The sequence below is a fragment of the Ambystoma mexicanum genome, chromosome 5p, assembly GCF_040938575.1.
Source record: "Ambystoma mexicanum isolate Mex_15411 chromosome 5p, UKY_AmexF1_1, whole genome shotgun sequence".
Lineage (NCBI taxonomy): Eukaryota > Metazoa > Chordata > Amphibia > Caudata > Ambystomatidae > Ambystoma > Ambystoma mexicanum.
In genome coordinates this window covers 251,144,005-251,169,995 of record NC_090930.1, presented here as the reverse complement: position 1 = coordinate 251,169,995, position 25,991 = coordinate 251,144,005, and the positions used below count along the sequence as shown (strand labels likewise).

General features: G+C 47.1%; 1 protein-coding gene across 2 annotated transcripts in view; it reads right to left on the bottom strand.

Annotated features, from left to right (window-relative positions):
• THOC2 (THO complex subunit 2) overlaps positions 1 to 25,991 on the bottom strand; it is a 2,257,836-nt gene that overhangs the window by 1,272,640 nt on the left and 959,205 nt on the right. For both annotated transcript variants that reach the window (XM_069612670.1, XM_069612671.1), the window contains exon 17: positions 2,204 to 2,297. In XM_069612670.1, the coding sequence (XP_069468771.1) occupies positions 2,204 to 2,297 (94 nt within the window). The remainder of the gene's footprint in view (positions 1 to 2,203; positions 2,298 to 25,991) is intronic.

Genomic DNA, 25,991 nt, shown 5'->3' with positions numbered 1-25,991 from the left:
GGTCACCCATTGGTTGCTATACGGCAGCTGAAAAAAAAATCACAATGGTAGGATAATTAAACCACTGCCACCAGTCATTTAAAGATGTGAGGGGAACATAAAAAAATGCTACATGAGTAAGTAGGAAAAGCGGCTACTAAGTAACCTGCCCAGCACCCCCCATAAGATGGGGTGTGCTTTGCCTACACATGAAAAAGGTAAGTAAAGTCATTTTCACTTTTCTACTCTTGGTAACAGTAGTTTACCCAAGAGAAGGTATTTAAACCTTACGAGAAATCCAAAGGACCCCTCTGACACTGCACTGGAGGTGCTGGGTGTCACCATACACAAAGTAGATAACAATGGAGTTTGTCAGACTCCAAAAACAAAGAAAACACAGAGTCGAAATCAGATCAAAATACATGAGAGTGAGAAAAAGATCCCACTCAGTCCAGGATAAAAATTAAAAAGTAGTAAAGTCCAGCAATAGAGTTGAGGGTATCTAAGGTTGAAGGGAATAGCACAGAAATGAGAATTCTCCTTAACAGTATGCCTAGGTCAATCTAACCTTTTAGGTTGCTGGTAGCTCCTTACAAAACGTATATAAATTTGACTTAATTCATAGCTGTGTGCCATCCAAAAATAAGTTAAGTTATTGCTTCCCTTAGTCTGTGAACTGAAAAGCAACTGGAATTGAATATTATACCCCAAATATTCAATTCCGGTCCACTTCCCCTAGATTAACTGTTATCCTGAACCAGAGTTATAGGTTGTTATTATTCCTAGAATGAGTGATCCACTATTCAGAAAAGTATATTGTCCAGTTGATTAGGGGATTTCTGGCTGAGAATCACAGTACAACTGATAGGGTGTACTACCCTGGTATTACTGAAAGTAATCTAAAAGTAACTATTGGATTTGACTTCCATAGAACTACTGTTGAGTGTTCCAAATTAGGTTATATGCTTTGGTCTGTATACCTCCAAGCACAGTGTTGTGTTTTTCTATGATGTATTTATATGATCCGTCATAGTACTAATTACCCCCAAGATTTACCTGGGCCTACTTATATTTAAATAAACCATTTATCTTTACAATACTTAATGTTTCAATTTTTCTTTGGACCATTTGTATAACATTTATTTGTACTGATTCTAAGGACCTCTCTCCCTCCTATGATAAGCCTGTCTGCTCCGTCTAGGCTACCCTATGCTCAGGTGGTACAGCCTTAAACTAAGAGTGGAGTCTTGTACTGCTTCAGTTGAATGGTTTTACTAAGGCCTCAGTTGGACTTCAGAAAAACTGTCCTAACAGTTTGCAACACATAGTGGGTTACATAACTGTGAGCTACATGTATGTAAATTGATATGTTCATTTATCTTAGAATAATAAGATATTTAAAGGGCACCTTATAGTAGTACTGTAATAAGTTAGTGTTCCGTTTGTACTTCCACGGTTTACTGTATTTACTATTTCTTTTATGCGTTAACTATACTACACAGCCGTGCCCATTTCCTCGTTGGTGTAGCCTTACTGCTTCGTCAAAGCTACTTATGAGGGAGGGTTAGCTCCTCTGGAGTTGTGAAACCCTTGCCAACTCTAGGTTGGCTATTCCAAGTCCTGCCCCAGATACTGACTTTGAAAACATCTCCTAACTGGGTCCCATAGAAGGAGATTGCAGAACCCTCAGTGGAATTCTGCCCCAAAAATGAGGATGCGCTTTTTTGCAGGCTGGGCATAGATGTATGGCTCAGAAAGATGATGCTGTATCCACAGTACCACAATGTGGGTAATCATAATGGTAACTGAAACTTGTTACTAAGAGCTTTGCAACTGGTGCTAAAGGAAACATCAGAATTATTATTCATTATTACAGCTTCTCCTGTGACCATGGAAAAAGGATTCAATTTGGACAAGATGGAGGTGGGTAATAACATGCATACAATTCTCAACAATTAAATTAAATATTTTGTCTACTTAAAGTCTTTAGTGGCTTTAAAAATGATAGTACTCTGTTTACTTGCAACCCCTAAAATAGAAGTTTGAATAACGATTTAACACATTACTTTTGAACTTGCACAAAATAAGCAGAGAGGAAGACGCAGGGATAAAAAGCAAAACCCGTTTAGGTTTATTTCTTATACATTTGTTTAGCTACGTCTCCCGAATACAAATAAAGCAAGTTTGTTACTAGAATGTTTTTGATTTTAAAGAAAAAGGATACAAGCCAAGACATCATAGTTCAACGAAGTGAGGTACTTAAGGGAGTCCACTACTGGCGTGATTAAGTTGTCATACTTTTGTATCTGTGATAAAATCTGAAAAAAAATTAAGGACACAATTAACTGAAAGTAATCAAGCAACCTAGGGCACAGTGACCTAAACAAATAACCAATAGTACATAATGTGCTACTAAGACATTTTACTCTTACAGTAAATCGGCCTACAAAACGAGAAAAGCTTTTTTTACATGAGGCCTACCCAATGAGGTGGTCTTTTCTGACGCCACACTAAAGTTCATTGCACATGAATTGTGGACATACTGTACTACAGCATTTTTTCACTTCCGTGTACGATTTCCTGAAAATTCACCATCAAAGCAGTGCAGGTTTGAACACAGAATGGGCTCATATTGATTAGACGAAATAATAGCAAAACGAGACTGCTGAACGACACATTTAAATACTCCCACAATTATGGTCAAAGCAGGAAGGATATCGGAGATGCCTGCATATTCATTTATGTGCCAGAGAGCAATCAACATGTTAAAGGCACAAATGTTTGTTCTGGGCTTTGTCATGTGCAGTTTTGGGCAAAAAGACTGCTACGGCAAGCTGATCATGCCATGTGTTAAGCTGAAATAGCCTTTTCCCCTGACACATAAGTGTGTCTAACCATGTCTAGGCCATGCTTAAAGTAACATTTTGAGTCAAAACACAAGCCATGATGCGAAAGCTTTCATATTTAATAAAATGCAGGCAGCAATATTTGCTTTTGCAAAGTTAAAGTACAGGTTTTTTTCCAATAGTCTGGGCTGAGCGCCAGCAACCTTCAGCCTGGCACAACACATTCCTTTTGTATAAACAAAAGCTGTTCACTGTGATATAGGCTTTTTCTAGGACAAGAGCCAATGTTCTAGCAAATAGAATACAAGAGAAAGCACTTCGGGGGGGAACTACAAATCTCTATCCGAACTGTAGTTTGTCCACTTAAATTCTATTGGAAATATTCCTAGCGCTGGATGCCAATTTCATCCTTGCTATTGCTTACACTAAAAAAAAATGTGTTTCACAGATACCACTGCTATGGAGCAGTTTTACCCCTCCTCTAAGAGCAGACACCTTCAGTGGTTGTAGGGCTGGGACAGAGGAAGGCCAGATACTATAAATATGACCGGCTTCAAGCCCGACATACAGCTGTTCGGAGATGTAGCTAGACAAGGGGGCAGAAGACGAGGGCTGAAGATGGAGGCTTTCCAGACAGAAGGGGCCAACTCCTTTTTTTTCTCCATTTACAGGATTTTAAAGCCACCAGGCTGGATTCTGGCTGTTTTGAAGCATGTTTAGTCCCCAAAGGACTCTGCCTATTGACTTTTGACCAGCACCCGGAACTATTTGAGCTGCTTGGGTAACATTTGTTTTTCTCCCCTAAGTCTAATCAGCTTATTCTGGATTACCTATGTGCTGGCACAATGAATCCCAATGGACATGTAATTCTTTGTGGCATCACTTTATCCTATTTGTGGTGCTTTTTTGATGAAACTATCATGATGCAATAATGGGTGGCTTTTTAATATTTTATGAATATTAAAATGTGTCCAGTCTTCTCCAGCCCTCTCAACTATATACCTTCTACAGTGAGTGAGTATGGGAGCCTTTTTACCCTTCATTTGATTTCACATTGAGAAAGGATTTGAGTTACCGATTGAGGCAGATGCGTCTAGGAGGTTGCCCATCATGATTTGGTGCGGCAGGTGCTAAATTGCCTAGCATGATTTGTGAGGTTGCCTATCAAGACCTGGTAAGGCAGGTAGTTGGTTTTTAAGGAGACTATGATTTCTTGGAAATCAGTCTTAGTCTTGATTTGAGGTAGAGGCAACGGCAATGATTTCAGATTTTACATCAATGACGTTTTGCATTTTAAGTGTGGTGTGTATAGTGGCGATAATGGAAATGTTTATTACAAATTTATCATTTATAAGATTTTTACATGAGTGTAAGAAGCATTCATCGAGTGTTTATCACTGAGTGAGAAGTAGTTGAACATGAATTTAACAAACGGGGCATCTATCTATGCATTGTGTATTGATGTGTTATGTATGGTACAATACACATATGAAGGGTTACTGGATGGTGTGAGCAGTGGACTATCACAACTTTATGTGACATTGGTAAACCCCTCCTATGCTGATGAATAAGTAGCAGCCACACACTGCACAGGATTGATGGGCTGCTCTCATTACAGATGGGCTGTGATGGGTATATTCTTTTTCCTACCCCTACCACAGCCTCTGACGGGGGGGGGGAGGAAGGGGGTGTTCAGGTGTGGTCTTGGACACTCCGCGAGGGGTGGAGGGAAGGCTCTGGAGTTAGGGGTGATAAAAACCATGCCACCCACAGTTTGTTGTCTTGGCTCATTAACCTTATTTTTGTGGTCATGCGTCTCTACTGAAGTCACCCCTTGCAACTTCAACCCGTTTTGATGGGGGCTCTTTTAGGAAAGTTCTCTTGGAAAAACTATTCCTGCATATTTTATGGACCCCTAAATGTTTTGCTTTTGTTTTCACACCTTGTTCTGAGTTTTTACAGTGACTCCAACAGCCTTTTGCATGTTTTGTTAGGGGGAAACTAAATAGTCCTTAAGGCCGTCAGTACTTGGAAACTATGTTTCCCTTTTCTTGTTTCATTCTGGGCAACTTTTTCATGTTGCTCAATCCATCTTCCAATGCAGTGCAATGGTGATACTTTTATATCACCCTAGATTACACACAAAGGATGTTTGGTTATTTTTAAATGTGCCTAAAGAGAAGCTGGTGGCAGCAGCTGCATTTTTACTTTATTTTCATTTAATCTTCTCGCATTTATGATGTTTGGCTACTGACCATGTCTAGTGTCCTAAAGGCCATGCCACAAGGTTTTCCCATTTGTTCTTTGGCCAATTTGTCCTTTGGCCTTCCTGCCTTGCCAGGCCAGGAATCTCCTTTCATGGTCATTCCTTTGCCCTGGAAAGCAGTGTTTATTTTGCGGGCTAGTGCAGGCTATGTGTTTTGCAAGTCAGGAAGTGGGTTGGGACTGGATGGTCCAGATCCACGAACTGGTTTCAGTATGTCTGGAGGGCATGCATGAGTTTCACTAACAGTGGTCCCTGATTGAAAAACGTAGCATGTGTGCCAGTGACAGATCTTCATTTGTTGGGCTGAGTTTCTGTGCTCACCTGAACTTTAGGATAGGAAGAGTGTTAGGTAAGATTTTAACTTTAGTGCGCAATCTCCCTCACTTGTGAGACCCCCCCCACCCAGAACCTTTTGCTAGACAGGTGAATAATTTTTTCCATATAAGTCAGTGAGTGGGAACCTTTTTCCACACGCGCAGATCCTTTTACTCTTTTTATGGGTGTTGTTTTTGACTCTCCATAGTGCCCTTTTAATTTTATTCTCTGACAACTTTTGCCATATAGTGCCTATTGTTGCCGTGTTGCCCTTTGGGCTCCCACTTTTAATTTTCTCTGGCTACCCTTGTGAGAACTACAGTTCCCAAGAATAGAAAGGATATTTTATCCTCTTAACTTTATTTAGTTGAGACCAGCACACCCCACCTTATCTGAAGTGCTGGGGAGATACAATGCATCTCCTTTCTCATTCTAACATTTCTGTTACAGGGACAAGCTTACCTTTAATGGCTGATGGCAGCAAAATGTTTTCTTAATTCAGTGTACCTTTGCTGTGTGCTGTTTCCACAGCACCAGTAAAAGCACCCATGGGTGCTCATTTTACCCAAATTCCAAACCCCGCCCCCCCAACGTCTTCTTTTTTTTGCCATTTTTGCATTCATTGTCCTTTTTTTTAATCTTCCCCAGCCCTTCAGGGCAGAAAAGTCCTTTGATTTTTTTCTTCCTTGGGAGGCCTTGGATAAGACCGTCCAGGCCCCGGAGTATCTGTGAAGGCAGGAAGCGAGGGAGGAGTACAAACCTCTGCATCCTTTTGTCTTGGCGCCCGCCTGAGGAAAGTCCAGTTCAAACTGAGGCTGGCTGTCCTGAAAGGACTGCCAACACCCCAAGGATGAATATTGCAAGTCTGTTTGAATGGCTTGGTTCCTGCATAAAAGTCCGATCCTGGAAGCTGAAGAGGTAGTCGACAAATGGAACTGAATCCGAAGAGGAAAATGAAGAAAACGCGGCTGGGACGATTTCCAGCGACTGGAGAGCCTGCTGTGTAACCAGAGCATACTGTAGCACTTACTTCCAAGCAACCCTGGGACTGAGAAACATACAACCTGAGCCTGGTGAGATCCACTAGAATCAGGAAGACCTGTATTTTGAGCCATCTCGCACTGTGCTGTGACCTTGCAGGGATGTTCAACACCGATACCCTTAGACCTCCAGCCATTGTGCGGTGCACTGTCTTCCAAAGTCCGAATCGAGCGGAAACTTTGGTGGCATCCTGCTGGACCTCCAGACACACTAATTGAGTCCTTGAAGTCGCCTCACCAGAGTGCTGGACCAGATAAGCAATGAGAATCCGACCAGCGATATTCAGTCTTCTTCTGGCTCCTGAAAAGGGTGCCAAGACCACAGAGCTGCATCCAGCCGCAAAGAAACTCTTGCTTGGAGCCTTCCCCATTCATTCCTGCTGAGAAATCCCTTCCAAAGTACTGTCTTCCGTCTTCATGACAAAGGAATCCATAAACTCTTTCTGGATGCAGATCCTGAAGTCTCACTTGTTTCAACTCTTCTTGCGTGCTGAGGTACTGTGTTTTCTGGGGTATTTACCTACCTTAAGCCTTGGTGATGTTTCTTGTGATTGGGAGGCCTCTCATCCAGGTCACCCAGGCACACTGCTGGAATCCTCCTAGGGTATCTTCTCAGAAGTCCCTGGACCCAAACTAACGTTGGTTCCATGTAATAATGTCCCCTCAAAAATGTCCCCTGCTCCCCTTGTAAGAAACAATTTTTGCACAAAAAACAGCAACATTTTGGTCAGGGGAGCAGGGGACATCCCCGCAACCCGTACCCATACATAATTTCATCATATATAATGTCGCCAATTGCTTTTCCCGGCGACATTGTGTATGAGGACATTATTACCCCGATACCCTAACATTAAAGCGAAATACTTACTTGTTTGAACAGTCTTCCACAGAAACTGAATTTTTCTGCAACAGAACTCTATCTCCCCCTGCATACAGCTGGTACCTAGACCACTAGGCTCCCCCTTCTGCCTCTTAGAGAACTCATACAATAGATTAGGGAAAGACTCGATAATAAAAGGATTCTGCCTTGAAAAGCATAACAAGTGTTTAAAAGTGACTTTCTAGTGAAAGAGTTGGTTGGTAACTGTCACTCAGAGTGTGCAGTTACAAAAGTTCTTACTTACCTTGAATGTAGTTTGTCATTCTGAAAAGTTATTGTAATCACCTGTGAATAGGATGGGTCTCTTCGGCAAAAGCAATCCTGTTGGCTTTACTTTACTATTGCCGTTAGGATATAAATGTACGCCAATTAAATTAATGCCATCTAGGTCTTGCTTCCCCCTGACTTGCCGTTAGCCTATCTAAAAAAGTCTGCCTTAGGTTTTACTTATGAATAGCTGTGCGCCATCCTAAAATAAGTCAAAGGGTTATAGCTTACCTTAGTCTGAGTCCCACTGATCTGAACAGCACTTTTAATAGTATATTACACCCTTAGGCTTTACCTACATAGAATAGCTGTGTGCCATTCTTAAAAAGTCTCATGTAGGTGCAGCAGAACTTGGTCTGCCTGGTGCAATCCTAAATTAGTGTAAAGAGTTCTTGCTTACCTTAGTCTGTGTTCCACTGAGCTGAAAAGCAACTGTAATTGTATATTACACCAAAAGGTCTTACTCACCTATTATAATTGTTATCCTGAATGTGGTTATAGGTTTCTACTGCTCCTTGAATGAGTGTTCCACTATTCAGAAAAGTATACTTACATGTTGGTTTACTATGTGATTCCTTAACTGAGTGTCACTGCATGACTGACAGGATCTACTACCCTTCACTTGGTGTAAGTAATCAGAAAGTAATACATGGTTTTACTCCCCATGAAGAAGTGTGTCCTATACTAAATGTGTTTGATAAGGTCTGACTACCCTAGAAATGCTGTTGCTTTTCTGAACAGGGTCTAAGCTTTTGTCTGTGTACTTTAAAGAATTGTGTTGTGTTTTTATAATGTGTTTATAACTATGACAAAGTGCCTACCCCAAGACTTACCTTGGCCTATTGTATTTATAATAAACCTTTATTTTTTATAGTAGTGTTTTTGTTGAACCCTTAGTATACTACAAGTTCTTTGTACCTTCTTCAGGCATATCTCCCTCCTAAAATAAGCCTGGCTGCTCGGTCTACGCTACGATATATTCAGGTAGTACAGCCTTATACTAGGAGTGGCGTCTTGAACTGTCTCAGTTGTATGGTTTTACTAAACACTTAGTTGGACTTCAGAAAACTGCAACCCTTTCCCAATGAACTGAAGCAGAGCCAAGTATCCAGAGTAGCCGAGCAGGAGGAGGAAGAAGAATCGAGGAAGCATCCTAAATATGCCTGGCGACCAACTCTTGCTGCTGTGCGGGTGGAGCACTGCCCGGCTACTGAATTTAGAAAGACCCTTGTTGGTGCTTCAACCCTCTAGACCGCTGGGAACAACCAGTATTGACGTTGTATTGGTGCCCTGTGAATTGGAATCTTTGGACGTTTCCATGAGCCATCCAGTAGGTTGACAAACTTCCGATTTGAGCTAACGCGATAGAGGCATTACCGTTCTGTGTTTTGTCTGGGAACTTCAGGGGGTCTTCAGCTTGTTCGATAAGTAGCATTTGTGCAAGACTTTGGCGTCCCAACATGGAGGGATCCCAAGATAGAAGGCTGTCTCTAAAGGCAACAAAATGTGCCGGCTGTTGTCACCGTGCATCAGTGGCAATTGCTGAAACTGGCTTTCCTGCATCTAGGCAAGGATCCTGAAGGGTCCTGTATTGGTGCCTGCTGCATTGTTATACAAGAAGAGGTTGCACACAGCTCCTGTACCCGATTGGAATTCCTCTTGCACCCAAAGATCTTGGGCTACTTTGACCGTACACCAAATGTGGGAAAACCCACCTCTGGCAACCCCTACTTTGACCTGACAAGTCGAAGGAAAAATCGGAGAATGGGTGTCGAGTAGTAACAATAGGTGAACCTATCGCCGTACTTTAAAAGTTTGTGATTGACTTACTTAACTCTTAGCTTTGCCAAAATCTTTTGCAAAAGCCCTTCAAAAGCTATAAAAGCATTGTACTCACCAGTTTACTACTTGGACAACATTTTGGACCCATCTTCACATCCTCAAGAACATTACCCTCTCCCCACCCCCAACTCCTAAAACTCTTTGCGAACGTTTGGGCACAAGGCCCCATTCAACCTAGGGTTGGTGTTCATAAGTTAGGGTTGCAATTCCTATGGACATTTGGTTTAATAACTAATTACTTCACTTCCCTTTCAAGCACTGTGGTGGTGAATTGATAACTGATTGTAGGACATATATTACACACCGTTTGTCTGGTGCTTGTATCGCATGATGTGCATATAGTCTGACATCTAGTGGTAATTGCAGAATATTGATTCTTTCTTTCAAAGATCGAAAAGGGACATTGACATGGGCGTGACTTCAACACTATCCCCAACCTGACGTTTAGTGTACTCAAACACGCTGAGGCCCTACTGGTTGTTTTTGTTCTGCCGTGAGGGACCTTATGGAATGCTCGAGTGAGTAGAGAGTAAAAGAAAGTGTAAGAGGTCTATGTTCCTTCATCTCCAAAGGGGGTGGGAGGGGGTGGGGGGGGGGGGGGGTGAGAAAGGGTGGGCGCATGTGAATCTAAGCAGACGCAATCACCAGAAATATGATTATTTTGAGTAATACAAGTCTTCTGATGCTTGTGAATCTGCTTCAAATCACATGCTGTGCATAAACCAGCGAGCAGTAACAGGAGATGGTGGTGGAATGTGTGAAGAAACAGTAGGAAAAATATGTCTTAGCACCACTTGTCCCACTTGAGAATCAAACTTGTAATGTGTGTCTAAGCAGTAATATTGAGTGAAGGTGTAACCAGAACTCCAGGTAGCTGCTTTGCAAATAGAATCAAGAGGAACATTTGCAATAAGGGCTACATTAGCTCCTGCGCCTGGAGTAGAATGTGCTCTAGGAATAAAGGGTAAATCTCATTTGGCAAGACTAACAGTGCAATGCCTTCAACAATCCATCTAGATATGGCCGACTTAGAGACGAGGTCCCATAGGGACAAAGAATTGGTCTTGCCTTTCTTAGTGGTTTTGTTTAATCAAGCAAAAACAAAGAGGTGATGGCTGGAAGGTTTAGACTTAATCTTAACCACTGGCAATGCTCTGGGCAACCCTCCAGACCACCGTTCTTCGCCTGCCAAGCCATTACAGAAGGGAAAGACCATATGCAAATCAGGCTTGGCCCCACCCCAAGAGGGGCAGTCCAGCCCGAACTGCTAGGCCACATCCCTTCTGCACGAGACCACAAGCATCCCCAAACATGTTTCGCCCTTGTTGGGGCTCATCAGTGAGGAGTACCTTCCAGCCGTCAACTCTTTTGTTGTTTTTTTTTTTTTTTTTTGCTATTGTCACCCCAAGTGGGAAGGGTATGCCCAGACGTGGGTCCCTTGCCTGCTGGGCCTAGAGACCCAAGCTACTCCTCACTGATGACGCCCAACAAGGCTGAAACATGTCTGGGGATGCTTGTGGTCTTGTGCAAAAGGGATGTGACCTAGCAGTTCGGGCTGGACTACCCCTTTGGGGGTGGGACCAAGCCTGATTTGCATATGGTTTTTCCCCTTTTGTAATGGCTTGGCAGGCGAAAAACGATGGTCTGGAGGGTTGCCCAGAGCAATGCCAGAGGTCAAGATTTATTCTAAACCTTCCAGCCGTCAACTCTTTTGTTTTGCCTTTGTTTAATCAAGGCAATACACCATTGCACACTACACATCGAAAATATGGAAGCTTCATTCAGCTGAATTAGTGGGATGCTGAAAAAAAGTTGGAAGTTCAATGGATTGGTTCACATGGAAGTTAGAAATGTATTTATTTTATGTATTAGTCACTTGTAAGGTGCTTATACATCAGGTCATTTTGATTCAAAGCACCCACAGGACAGAGGGAAGGGAACAGCAAGCCAATGGAAAATGATAACAGATTAGCAAAATATAGATGTGGTCTTACTAGGGCTTGTGAACATTTGCATTGTGCAAGTGCAGAGGGAGAGAAGGGGAAAGTGGTAAATGCTAGAGGTTACACAGAGGGGTGAAGTGCCATAGAGCCAGTTGCAACAGGAAAGTGCCAGACAGTGACCAATAGATGGGAGATGGGTCACCAGCCCATACAATAAGTGTAGGCCTGTGAGACAACACAGGCCAAGTGGTGCCCTAAGGAAAGTGCAGGAGGAGGGCGGATGCTGCGGACGATCGGACAAAAGGCCAGGACACAGAAGCACACATCGGGGCCCAGGCTACCAATAATAGCAATGGTGAGGTTTAGCACCAGAGGGAGGGAAGGACGAGGAGAAGAGGAAAGTCTAGAGGTCCTTGCAGAACTTGAGGAGATAAGGCTCAAGACAGAGAAAGGGGATTCTGTTCCAGAGGAGGAAGCCAGCCGAGTATTTGGTGAGAGTGAGTTGCAGATCTAGTCTGGCCCCAGACAGCCTTATGGCCTATGCAGAGGGATTTGAATTTGATCTATACAGCCACTCGAAACTAGCAGAGATTTTAGGGTTGGAGAGATACATTCCCTTGTGCTTAAGGCCAAGGATAAGTCTTGTAGTGCTATTCTGGATTAGCTGGAGGGGGCAGAGAGAAGAGGAAGGTAGATTAAGGAAGACAATGTTACAATAGTCCAGCCTATAGAGTACCAGAGCTCTGGAGGCATTAGGCTTCTGCGAAAAAGTGAAGAAAGGAAGAGTGCGCCTGAGGAGGTAGAGTTTGAAATGGGCCTTCCTGGCAAGTGTTAGGTAAGAATTGGTGCAGTCACACTGTGTGAGACTACATAATACGTATCTGCTTGGTATTAGGTAACCCACCTTTTGGTATAGGTCTGTGCTACACGCGTTGGTAGTGTGAGTGAGCAGCCAGGCCTATCAAAAGAGGGGTACATTTGAGCTGTAGAGATGTAAAAATGAAAAACAGCAATACAAGTAACCAAGTAACACTTACACTCAAGGATTTCAGTTATTACTTAACATCAGTTTTACATAAGCCTTCTTTTAAAAGGCATTTGATTGTAACAATTCAAGCAAGCTTTGGAATTACTTTTCCGAATCAATCAAGCTGGTGAATACTCTTTGAATATGCTGAATACATTTCTCCTACACCCTGAAGTAACTGTTAGGTAAGATTTCCACAGAGCTGGTAAATCTTCCTTTCCTGGTTCAACTCCAGACCTTTTTGCTTTTCTAGTGGGATATTTTTCAGTAATACCTCAGTGAGTGGGAACCATTTTCCACACTCACCTGTCTTTAACTCTTTTTATGGGTGTCATTTTTAAGACTCTCCATAGTGTCTTTTTTAAAGTTATCATGTCTAACAGCTTATTGGCAATAAGTGCCTCTTGTTGCTGGGTTGCGCTAGGGGCACCCCATTTAACTTTCTTGTGCTAACCTTGAGTGAACTACAGTTCCCAAGGGTAGAAAGGATCTTTGGATCCCTTTTACATTTTATTCTGTGACACCAGAACACCTCACCTTATGTGGAGTGCTGGGGAGATACAATGTATCACCTTTCACATTTAAACTGTGACAATTCTGTTACAGTGACAAGCTTACCTTTAATGGCTGGTGGCAGTGATACCTTTTACTAATTTGGTGCACCTTTAATGCAGGTTGTAATCACAGCTGCAGTTAAGTCACCTAAGGGTGCTCATTTTTACCAAAATGGCCCGTCTTCTTTTTCTGCCATTTTAGTGTTTCTTGTCGTTTCTTGTTCCTTCCCCTGACATTCAGGGCGAGAAATTCCTTTGTTTGAGTTTTGTCTTTGGCGGGAGTCCTCTGGACCCCCCCCCGCCCAGGCTCCAGTCAGTAAGCACAGGAAGTGGGGGAGGAGTCCAAAACTTCCCCCTCCTTTGTCTTAGGCCTTCCTTCAACTGGGCCAAATCCCAGTGGGGGGTTGGCTGTCCTGATTGGACAGCCAGACGTCCCTTTCTTGTAAAATGCGGGGAGAGAATGCAGAGGTTGTGTTGCAGTTCCTGATAAATACTGGAAACCTGGAAGCTGAAGTCATGTCGACCACTGGAACAGAAAACCGAAGAGGATGACTAAGGAAAAGCGGCGAGAGCCTGCTGTGTAACCGGAGCCTGCTGCAGCCCTTCCTTCCGATCGACCTTGTGTCTCCGAAAACGATAACCCGAACCCAGAGCCTGGAGAGACCCACTAGACTCAGGACGACCTGCATTTTGAGCCATCCTACGGTTGCTGCGACCTTGCGTTCTTGCAATACCCCAATACCCTGGGACCTCCAGCCACTGTGCGGTGCACGGTCTTCCGAATTCCGATATCTTGCTGAAACTTCGTGGGCATCCTGGTGTATCTCCAGAGACACGAATTGAGTCCAAAATGTCCCCTCACAAGAGTGCTGGACCTTTTAAACGACGAGAATTCAACCGCGATTTTCTGTCTTCTTCTGTGCTCCTTGAAAAGGGACCAAGCCCGCAGAACCGCATTCAGCCATGAGAGAAATCTTGCCTAGAGCCTTCTTCATCGATCCCTGCTGCAAAGTCCCTTCTGAGGTCTTGTGTTCAGTCTCCAGGACAAGGAATCCACTGACCGGGTATTTGGCTGCAGTCCCTGAAGTTCTCCTGCTGCAATCTCTTCTTCATTGCTGAGGTACTGTGTTGGCTTGGGTATATACTTACCTTAAGCCTATTGGGATTTCTGTGTAGTCCTGGGGTGTTTTCTGTGATTGGGAGGTCCCTCGTCCAGTACAGTCCCACTGCTAGAATCCTGCTGGGGTGTCTTCTGTGAAGCCCCTGGACCCTCTTCTAACCCTAAAAGTAAAGTACTCACTTGTTTGCCAGTTTTCCTAAGGAAACTCTGACTTTTGCTACTAAAGAACGTATTCTAACATTGCCTGTTGGTCACTAGTCCTAGTGACCCCCCTACTGCTACTGAGAACACTCATGCTATAAGGGAAAGACTTTAAAGGGATTGGAACGTCTGCCTAGAAAAGAAATCAAGTGTTTAACTTACTTATAAAGAGTTGGAGGGTAACCGTAATTCTCAGAGTGAACAGTTACAAAAGTTCTTACTGATCTTGAATGTGTGATGCACTATTCTTAAAAGTATGGTTAACATCTTGTCTTCCTTAGCCACTGTTTTGCCAGTCTAAAAGAAAGTAGATGTGAAGGTATTTTACTCTCCTGTGATTAGGTTGTGCCTCTTTACAAAAGTAATGTGTTGGTTTCACCAGATTATTCCTTTAGGGTAATGGTATGAGTGTCCTCCAATTGTTGGTATCACCAGGTTAGTCCTGCTAGGTTAACTGTACGAGTGTCCCCCAACTGGGTCTTGCTTCCCCTGACTTGCTGCTAGTCTGTCCTTAATAAGTCTACATTAGGTTGCTGCCTACCTAGAATAACTATTCAGTAAAGTGTGACATTGGGTTTTACTTTCCCCTTCATTGTGAAGTTAAAGTAAGTGGGTTTTTCTTACCTGGTGTTAGCTGTGTGCCATCCAAAACAAGTTACCATAGTTATTGCTTCCCTCAATCTGGGGTTCCCTGATTTCCAAAGCATCTGTAATTGTACATTACATCCTTCGGTTTTACTCACCTGGTACAACTGTGTGCTATGACAAAAGTAGTTATAGGTTTTTACTGCACCTAGAATAAGTGTTTCACTATTCACCAAAAGTATATTGTATTATGTGAGTTGTTCCAAGAGTCACTGTACAAATGGAAGGGCCTACTGTCCTTGTATTACCAAAAGTAATCTGAAAGTAACCATTGGTCTTTTACTCCCAAAGAATAGGCTTGACCTATACTAAATGTGTAAAACAAGGTTTTGACTTCCCTAGAACTACTGTTCGGTGTTCCAAATAAGGTCTATACTTGGGTCTGTGTACTTTCAAGTATAGTGCTGTGTTTTATATTGTGATTTCATATAATCTGTTAGTACTTCCTTAACCCCTAGATTTATCTGGGCCTACCTGTATTTAAATAAATCCTTTATTTTTACAATACATAGTGTTTCAGTGTTTCTTTGGATCGTTTGTATTTCAATGTTCACTTGTACTGTATCTACTGCCCTCTCTCCCTCCTAAAATAAGCCTGGCTGCTCTGTCTACGCTACCCTAAACTCAGGTGGTACAGCCTTATACTAACAGTGGAGTCTTGTACTGCCTCAGTAGAATGGGTTTTCTAAGCCCTTAGTTGGACTTCAGAAAAACTGTCCTAACAGTAACTTCAACTACAAGAATATTAGGAACAAGTTACTTACCTGTAAGGAACAAGTGACTTACCTGTAACTGTTGTTCTCCAGCATGGGTCTGGCATGGATTCACATGTTCATTAATATTCCCCGTCCGGCCGGGAATCCTCGGTATAGAAAAAATCAGTATCAGTTTCGTTTCTGATCTGTCTTTCTCAGTAGTAACCAATCACTGGTCTCTGGGTCATACTGCCCCCAGCCAATAACTTCCCTCTCCCTAAGCCCCGCCCCTGGCAGCCATCCTCAGATTTGGTAGCACGTGAAGTGGCAGTATGACCAAGTGAAGAGCCGCAGAGGGGTAGGCGGGAGGGTTTGCATGTGAATCCATGCCAGACCCATGCTGGAGAACAACAGTTACAGGTACAGGTAAGTAACTTGTTCCTTCTCCAGCATGGGGTCATGAATATAAGAATACATAGCAGTATACACATGCACAACCACAGGAGGTGTCAAAAGGCTCAATATCAAGCAATACAACAACTCAACATTAAGCAACTCTTACCTCCTCATCAGGCTCACCGTAGGCGAACAGGTTGCGCAGCACTGCCTGGCCGACTCTGGACTCCTCCCTGGAATCCCGGTTGACGCAGTAGAATCTCGTGAAGGTGTGAACTCTTCGTGCGGTCCACTTAGAACTTCAGCACTCTATCTTCATGCAGCGTCCTCTCAGCCGGCGACGAAGGCGACGGGAAGAAAACTGGCAACACCAAGGGCTCGTTGAGGTGGAAGTCCGACGGCACCTTGGGCATGAAGGAGGGGTGCGTCCTCAGCACCACCCTTGTGTCGTGAAACGTCAAGTATGGAGGCTTGCAAGACAGGGCCTGGATCTCTCCCACTCGTCGTGCAGAGGTGATGGTCACGAGGAATGCTGTCTTCCACGACAGAAACTTCAAAGGCACTGAATGCATAGGCTCGAATGGGGCCCCCCCATGAGCCTAGTCAGCACCACGTTGAGCTCCCACGCCGGGGCAGGGGCCTTCACCGGTGGGAATGATCTGGACAGTCCTTTCATAAATTCCTTCACCAGTCGATGAGACCGCAAGGACGCCCGTCCTGTAGTTCTGTTGTAACGTGAGACGGCAGCCAGATGTACCTTGATGGAAGCGTGAGATAGGCCAGCCTTGGCCAAAGACAATAGGTACGGCAATACTTGAGGGGCCGTAATCCGCAGAGGGTTAATCTTCTGTGCACGGCACCAGACAGAGAACCTCTTCCATTTGTGTCCTTAGCACTTGAGAGTTGAGGATGCCCTGGCCTTCGCGAGAACCTCTCTGCAGTCGGCTGGGATGTCGTATCGTCCAAACTCTAGTGCTGCAGGAGCCAGGCCTGAAAGTTCAGCGACTCTGGTTCGTGATGAAGAATGGCGCCTCCTTCTCTGGAGAGAAGATCCGCGTCCGTCGGCAGCTTGACTAGTGTGGACGCTGACAAGTCCAGAAGGTCCGGGAACCAGATCTGCCTCGGCCACGCCGGTGCGACAAGGATCATCCTGCACCGGGACCTCTTGAGCTGGTTGACGAGCCGGAGTAGCAATGGCAATGGCGGGAATGCATAAAGGAACAGGCTGTCCCAGGGGAATGAGAAAGCATCGCCCATGCTCCTCGGTTGGGGAAACCTGCTGGCCAACCTCCGGCACTTGGAGTTCGCCGCCGTCGCGAAGAGATCGATCTGGGGTTTGCCCCATTTTCGGAAGAGTCGGTCCACTTGATCCTGGCGCAGTTCCCACTCGTGGCACGAGCGCAGCTCTCTGCTGAGTTAGTCGGCGATGGTGTTTTTTATCCCCGCCAGATGAAAGGGTACCAGAAACATCCCTTGGGCGACGGCCCAATGCCACAGATCCTGGGCTTCCTTGGATAGGGCAGGGGATCTGGTTCCGCCCTGCTTCCGAATGTAAAACATCGTGGTGGTGTTGTCGGTGAAGATCCTCACCACCTTGCCCTTGAGGGACGGAAGGAAGGACCTGAGGGCCCAGAACACTGCACGGAGCTCCAAGATGTTGATGTGGAGAGTCTTCTCCTCCGGGAGCCAAAGGCCTCTCGCGTGGAGACCCCTGGTGTGCGCCCCCCAACCTTCCAGGGTGGCATCCGCCCTCACCGTCACCTGGTGGGCCGGGGCTAGGAAACCTGTTCCCGCTGTCAGATGAGAGCAGACACCCCACCATCCTATCGCCTGACGGAACGCTTTGTCGAGCGGGATCCTGTCCTCGAAGCTGCCGTCTGGATCCAGTGGGCATCGAGGAATTCTTGCAAGGGCTGCATCCGAAGTCTGCAGTGGCGCACCAGATAAATGCAGGAGGACATCATTCCGTCGAGGGACTTGATAGAACTCACTCTGGCCACGTCCGTGGCCTGCAGACGTTGCACCTTTCCTAGGATGGTCCTTATCCTTTCCTCCGACGGTGAGGCCCGCCGCACCATGTGACGAGCTGTGCTCCCAGAAACAGGGCGACGGGACCAGGTGGGATTTTGGAAAGTTGATGGAGAACCCTAGGTCCTTGAGCAGCTGGACGGTCTTCGCAGTGTGTTCCACAGCGAGCTCCCTTGTCCTTGCCCGTATGAGCCAGTCGTCCAGATAGGGGTCGATGTGGATCCCCTGCAGGCGCAGCCGCGCCGCCACCGGTGCTAGGCACTTGGTGAACACACCCTGGGTGCCGATTTTAATCCGAACGGGAGGGCCTTGAACTGGTAGTTTCGCCCTTTGACCACGAACCTGAGGAACTTTCGGTGTCTCTTTAGAATAGGGATCTGTAAGTAAGCATCCTCCAAGTCCGACGACGACAGGAAATCGCTCTCCTCCAGCTGTCCCAGCACGTGCTGGAGGGTGACCATCCGGAACTTCTGTGCCTTGATGTATTTGTTTAGTCGTGGCAGGTCCAGGATGGGACGCCATCCTCCCGTCTTCTTCTTCACGAGGAAGTATCTTGAGTAAACTCCGGAGCCCCGAAGCCTCTTCGGGACGAGCTCGATGGCACCTTTCCTGAGCATCGCCCTTACTTCCAACAGCAGTTGAGGGACGCGATTTTCCTTCCTGGCCACGGGAGGAATGTGGGGGCACCTCTTCTGGAACTCGAGGGTGTGCCCCAGGGCCAGGGCGTCCAGCACCCAACGGTCGGTGGAGATTGACTCCCACAAGCCGACGAACTTCTTCAGCCGGCCTCCCACCGGGGTGCTTCGGCGGGGGCCCGACCCGACGGTCGGTTCAATCTTGCTTGGAGGCCGCTTTGCCTCCTTGACCACCTTGGCGACGACGGCGGGATCCACCTGACTTGCCGCTTCCCCTGTAGGCCTCCTGCGACGAAGACCTTGCCGCTTGACGGTACGAAGAGGAGCTGCTGCCGGCTCCCTTGGAGGCACCCCGTCTGCCTCCAGAGCTCCGAAAGGACGGCCATCGCTGTTGGAGCACACCCAGTGCACAGGCCGTCTCCGTATCCGTCTTGAACGCCTGAAGGGATTCATCAACCGCCTTGCCAAAAAGGTTGTTCCCATCGAAAGGAATGTCCAAATCCTTGGTCTGAACGTCCTGGCGGAAATCCGTCGCCTTGAGCCATCCTCGTTGTCTCAGGCAAACGCTGTTGCCCAACTGACGGAAACCGGTGTATGCGATGTCCGTAGCCACCGTAATGGCGTGGTCCGAGGCAATCTCACCTTCCTGTAAGATTTCCAGGGCCTCAGCCCTCTTGGCGTCCGGAAGGAAGTCCAACAGAGGGGCGATCTTGAACCACAACTCCCTGTCGTAGCGGGCTACGATGGCCAGGGCGTTGTCCGCCTTGATGGTCGTCGCTGCAGATGAGATGACCCGTCGTCCCATCGCATCCAGCTTCCTACCCTCGCCGTCCGGAGGGGAGGTTGAAGTCGAGGCCGATGCCCCCCGCTTTCTTCTTGGCCGCCACTGAAACGACCGAGTCCGGGGTAGGTTGCGCCCTAAGGCACAAGGGGACAGCGTCCGGGACCCGGTACTTCTTCTCATACAGGTCCCTCTTCGCAGGAGCCGTGGCAGGGTTCTTGAGGAGGGCGAGCTCCTGATCCCAGATGTCATCAAGAAGCGGTACGGCGAAGACCGTCTTCCTTTTAGCCTAGTGCCGTTGGTAAAGGAACCCCTCCTTTTCTTCGGGGCAGAGCTGGAAGAGCTTGGATGCCCTGGAAATCATAGCATGGAAGGATCCAATCTCGTCAGGCGGGGACGCCCGGGCAGGGGGCGACGGGGGACACGTCCCATCGTGGCCTCCGTCCTCATCCGTACTCGTATCCATGCCTGCATCATCCCCATGGGTAGTGGACCGGGGGGAAGGCAGAGAAGGCCCCAGAGGCGGGAGAGGAGGCCTAGGATGCATCCTCCTCCTCCTCTTAAGTGGTGGGCTCTCCGAAGGTCCTGGCTCAGGTACCTCCGTCGGGGGAAGGGGCAACCTAGTCCTCATCTCCGAGCATAAGGACTGGATGGCTGACAAAATGGCCGCCGAGGTCTCCTGCGGCGCCGGAAACGACGGGAGCGAGGGCTCTCGAGGAGCCTCGTCTGCGTCATCGTCGCCCTCGTCGGGATCCCACCCGATGGGCTGGGCCTCCTCCACGACTTGGATGAGCTCCTCTTCAGAGGTCGTGTCCGTATCCACGATGGCCACCAACCCCTCCCCCACCCTTTCCAACAAGGACTTCGTGGGGGTCTTCTCGATGGGCCTGAAAGACGACTCCCTCCGCGGTGGCAGGGAGACTCTGGTACCTGAGGGCGCCTCCACTGGTGTAGCCTCCACAGGCTGACCCAGGGCCACAGCGACATCCTCAATCGAGGTCTTAGCAGGGTGAATTAAGGCCAACGTCACCTTCTGTACGCCTGGGACCTTCACCTTGGGGGGAGGGTCCGAGCCTCGCTCCCCCTCTGCCGGAATCTTCGAGATCGACCGGGGCCTCTCCTGAAGCTTCGCTGGGTTCTCTGACTTCCTATTACCCGAGCCAGAGCGTTGGCTCGTGGTCGATGGCGCCGGGGAGGATGCGCCCTGCCTGGCAGCCAAGGAGCCTGACCGTTCGGCGCTCCCGGTGCCCGCGGACTCGCGGTGCTTAGCCTTTTGTTGGGCCCCCGTCGCCGGCACCCTCACAGGACTTAGAAGACCGCTCGGACTTCTTTTTCTTCTTCTCGCCTGGCGGGCTCTTACCTTCCAGCCAGTTGGCGAGAAGGAGGTGGCGATCCTTCATGGTCCGCTCCGACATGTTCCCACAAAACGCGCAGTCCTTTTCCTTGTGCGGCTTGTCCTCATGGAGACAGTAGAGGCATAACGAATGCTCGTCCTCCTTGAAAACGTTCTGAAGCTGGCATCCAGTGCAGGTCCTGAACACCTTGCCGGGTGTCGAGCTCCCTTTCTCCTGGGCCATGTCCGGGGTAGGCCTCGGAACTTCTGGAATCCTCCAAAAGCGTAACTCGACGGAATCTTCACCCTTGAGGGGCTTAGAAACTCCAAAACGGATCCCCGTTGATCGGAAGTAGAAACGGTGGCGCTTGAGGCTCTATTTAACCGAAAAAATAAGAAAATCTCCTGAAAAAAGCGCGAAAACGCAGCAAAAGCTTGAGAGCTAAGCACAAGAACTCCCAACACTTGAACGTGCTACCAAATCTGAGGATGGCTGCCAGGGGTGGGGCTTAGGGAGGGGGCAGTCATTGGCTGGGGGCAGTATGACCCAGAGACCAGTGATTGGTTACTACTGAGAAAGACAGATCAGAAATGAAACTGATACTGATTTTTTCTATACCGAGGATTCCCAGCCTGACGACGGGGAATGAGCATGTGAATCCATGCCAGACCCCATGCTGCAGAATTTGCATTTATATATCACACCAAATATACTTTGTAGACTCAAGAGTTGCATAAAGGAAGGGTTAAGGAAAGTAAAAAGATTCAAACAGTTTCTTAGAAAATGTGAGGACAACTGAATCCTCCAATGAAGTCTAGATAAGCCTTTCCCAGTAAAAACAGTATTCAACAAGCTAGAACCTATGGAGGGATAAGCAATAGCAAAGTCAAAGGATTTAGAAGAGTGCCTTTAGGGAGCCAGGACAGCCAAAGTCACTTGGACAAAGTCTATAGTTCAGATTCACTTCATGGATAAAAAGTCTTGCACAAAGTCAGAGTTCAGAAAATCACTTGTAGGAACACAAGCTGCTAAGCCTGTGCAAAGGGAGTCAAAATCAACTCAGAAAGTTTAAGCAGGTGCCAGCCTCAAGTGAGATAGCACGACTAAGGCAAGAAGGTAAGTACCCCCAAGCCCAAACAGTACCTCTGCTTAGAAGAAAAGTGGTCTAGCTGGATTCAATCTTGCAACAGCCAAGCAGACCCTGGTTCCCGAGCCTCAGTCGTGGGGACATGAGGGAGGCCCTAAGGAGGGCTCCTGCGGCAGTACTCGGGAAGGTCGTCGGCAGCTACGTGCTCTCTTCAACTCAGCAGTACTTTACAGTTTCAGCACTTCACAAACAGCACTGATGCAGAACGGTTGACACTGGTCGGGCTTTCCTTGGTTGCTCGGTCCTGCGCTCTGGTGAAGGGACTCTGGATCAGGATTTCCTGCTTCTGGAGGGTCCTTAGGAGGCTCCTGGAGATTTAGCCGGATTCGTTCCACAGCAGACGTTGCATTCGGTTATGGACTCTCGACCCCTGGCATTGGGCTTCTGCAGCAACGGAGAGGCGCAGCAATGGAGAGGCACAGCAGGTCAGGGATTGCGCCAAAGATGAGTTTGTCTCAGGGTCAGCTGGTCCCACTAACCCAAGGGGAGAAGTTCCGTCCGGAGTTTCTCGGTGGAGGTGAAAAAGAAGTTCAGCACAGCTGCAGGACTTCACCAGGCAATTCAAGGTCCAGGAGGTTGCAGCAGGCTTCTCATCGCGGTTTCTTCATCGGATGTTTCTTCCAGTGGTCGGCTGCCTGTAGTGCCAAGAACCCCACACTTTAAACAAGTTTTTCTATTCATGTACAGCCTAGGCTGTCAATCACACAGCAGGGTGGCTGTCTTTCAATGAAAGCCAGCCGGCCAATCAGGGCTTGTTTTGTTCAGGCACTCCCAGAGACAAAGGACAGGGGAGATTCGGGACCCTCCCTCACATCCTGTCCTTCCAGACACACTGGAGATAGGGGCGGGCTTCAGGGCTGAAGCCCACCAAAGGCAAGACAAACAAAGGGCGCAAACCACGCACAGAGTAAAAGCCAAGAAAGACCTCACAAACAGAAAATGGTGGGAAAAAAGACGAAGGCCATTTTGACAAAAAGGTTGCTCACGTACTGCAGCTGAGGTTTCAGCCTGTAGTAGAAACGTACAATGGTAGGAAAAGGTAAACCACTGCGACCAGCCATTTAAAGTAGTGAGGGTGCCATAACATTTTTTACATGAGTAAGTAGGAAAAGGGGTTACTAAGTAACCCCCCAGCACTCCACATGAGATGGTGTGTGCTGGACCTACAAAGAGAAAGGTAACTAAAGTCAATTTCACTTCACTATTCTTGGGAACAGTAGTTCGCCCAAGAAAAGTTATTTAAACCTCAAGAGAAATCCAACAAACTTCTCAGTGACACTGCCCTGAAGGTGCTGTGTGTCCCTAAACAAAAAGTAGATGCCTATGGAGTTTGTAAGCCTCCAAAAACTGTGAAAACATACAATCCAAATCAAGGAAAAACACAACAGCGCGAGGAAAAGGTCCCATTCAGGAGTTAAAAATTAAAAAGTCCTAAATCAAGCAAAAGAGCTGGGGGTCTCTAAGGTGGGACGAGTTTAGCATTGAAATGAACATTCTCCCTAACAGCAATGCCCAGGATGTGAGGAATGAAAGAGAAGAGTCGAAGATGCCTCCCAGGTTTCTGGGTTCAGCGGAAGCAGAGGGGTGAGGGCCCTTCGAGGTTGGCCAGAGTGAAGGGAGAAAAGAGGGAACAGGAGTGCCTATAGGAAGAATTGCAGTCTTGCTGGCATTGAAACCAAGATCATTATTGGTACACCAGGACTGGAGGGCGGACAAGCAATCGGGAATGACGGAAGTCGTCAGAAAAGATGCAGAGGTTAGTCTGAAACGGAGTTGGGTGCCATCTGCATAATACTGGAGAAAGTGGAGATAAGGTGAGCGAGAGGGGTGAGATAGATGTTAAAGAGTCAAGGCAAAAGGTTAGAGGCCTGGGGACCTCCACATGTGGAGATGGAGGCATTGAGGAAAAAGAACCCAGGATAACCTGGGAGGGACGATCAGTCTGGAAGAAGGTGAGCCAGTCCAGTGCCTGCTCCGTATCATGGAGCAGTTTTAGGAGTATGGCGTGGTTAACCATGTCAAAAACAGAGGAGAGATGCAGTTAATGACAACAGCAGGTGAGTTCGAGTCAAGAGATGCAAGCAATTCTTCACAGGTTTTCAGGAGAACAGTTTCTGTTCCTCTGGATGCTCGGAATCCAGATTGATGGTGGTGCAGGCAAACAACAAGCTCAGTGTGCTGGATCAGTTTGGTGAAAACCAATTTCTACTGATGTTTCCCAAGGGAAGGAGAGATCGGGCGGTAGTTATCCAGACATGAAGGGTCGGCAGAAGGATTTTTCTGGAGGGGGTGCACAAGGGTGTGCTTGAGGGAAGAAGGGAAAGACCCAGTGGCAAGACAGATTACAGAAATCTGTGAGTGCAGGGGCAAAGGAGCCGATGTTGTTCTTAAAAAGTTCTGCAAGAACAGGGGGAGACCTGTTTGGAAGAGACCTTCATAGAGCGGACAACTCTAGTGACTTCGTCTGACATGATAGGAGAGAAGGAGGAAACAGTGGATGGAGCAGGAGGAGGGTGGGCTGAGGGTGGCAAGGGAGAGGGAGGAAGAAAGCAAACTCAGGATGTCCAGCGTTTTAGCAGTGAAGCGGGTGGCCAGTGCAGTGCGGAGGGACTGGGAGAGTAGAGGTGAGGTAGAGACTGCAGATGGATTGGCTAGCTCCCGGCAGATTTGAAAGAATTCAGCAGTGTTATTAGAAGCTCCAGAGATGCCTGCCTGGATGAGAGACCTTCTTGGAGCGAATGTAGAGACTATTGCCTTTGGAGAAGGCAGCAGGCCAGTTTATCAGAGGATGAGCTCAAGGTCTGCCACTTCCGTTCAGCAGCTATGCACTTGCGTTTCAGGGCTGCTAGATCAGACTTGTAGCAAGTGTTCCGCTTGGTGGCAGGTTTCAGACAAATCCTCATGACAGGAGCAAGAATATACAGAGTGATAGCAAGATTTAGATTATTGAGAGCAGAGTCAATAGTTAAGTCAGCAGTTTGAGGAGGGGTCGACGGGAATCCAGCAACTGACACTTGTCTCATCTGACGTATGTCCACGAACAAGGCTGGCAGAGCTGGGGAGGTTGGGTGAAAGGAAGAAATCGGTATGGAGGTAGGCATTGGGAGTGTGTTCAGCCGAGTGGGTAAGGCCAGAGGGTAGAATAGAGAGGGCGATAGAGGTGCAGAGGTAAAAGAAAAGACTGCAAGCCAGGATTGAAAAATCCAGGTGAATACTGAAGTCACCCAGAACAAGTTACTTACCTCTGGTAACGTTCTTTCGACTGGACGTTCCTCCCACTTATTCCTCAATTTCGATATACAATATCCAGGTTCAGCTGCTTCGTAAAATGAATTCGGCAGAGGGCGATGTGCGTCAATGCAATCAACTATGTCCCTCGAGGGCCTCCGTCTCGAGGATGCCATCGAAGGCATATATATATATAGCACATCAGCGCCCTTTGGCTTCAGTTTTTTTCTTACAGTAGAAACTACTCACATAACCACAGGTTTGACCGTACTAAACTTTGGAGGAGCAAAAGCTGTAATAGCATGGAAATCCTACTTTGGGGTAGGCTGGAGGGGGGGGGGGGGGGGCAGAAGGGTGATGAGGAATATGTGGGAGGAACATCCAGTCGAAAGAACGTTATCAGCGGTAAGTAACTTGTTCTTCAAATGGATTGTGTCCTCCCATGTATTCTTCTTCTTTGATAGACTCCAGAAAGCAGTGTTTGTTTGATGGAGGGAGTAAGAATTTAGATACCAATGGTTTCCATGAACCAAATGGAGGACAGCCTTTCCGAAGCTTCCATCCTGACCAAGGGAAGACTCAAGCAGTAATGCTTTGTGAACCTGTGTATAGTAGACCAGGTAGCTGACTCTCAAATGTTTTTGATCGGGACACCCCTTTGCAGAGCCATAGAGGTAGCCATGCCCCTGGTGGAATTGGCCCTTAATCATTCTGGAGGATCCCTGACCGCCACCCTGTAGCATTCTGAAATTGCCAGAATGACCCATCTGGAGAAATTCTGCTTTGTCACCTTGACCCAGTTTGTGACCTGTATAGCCTATA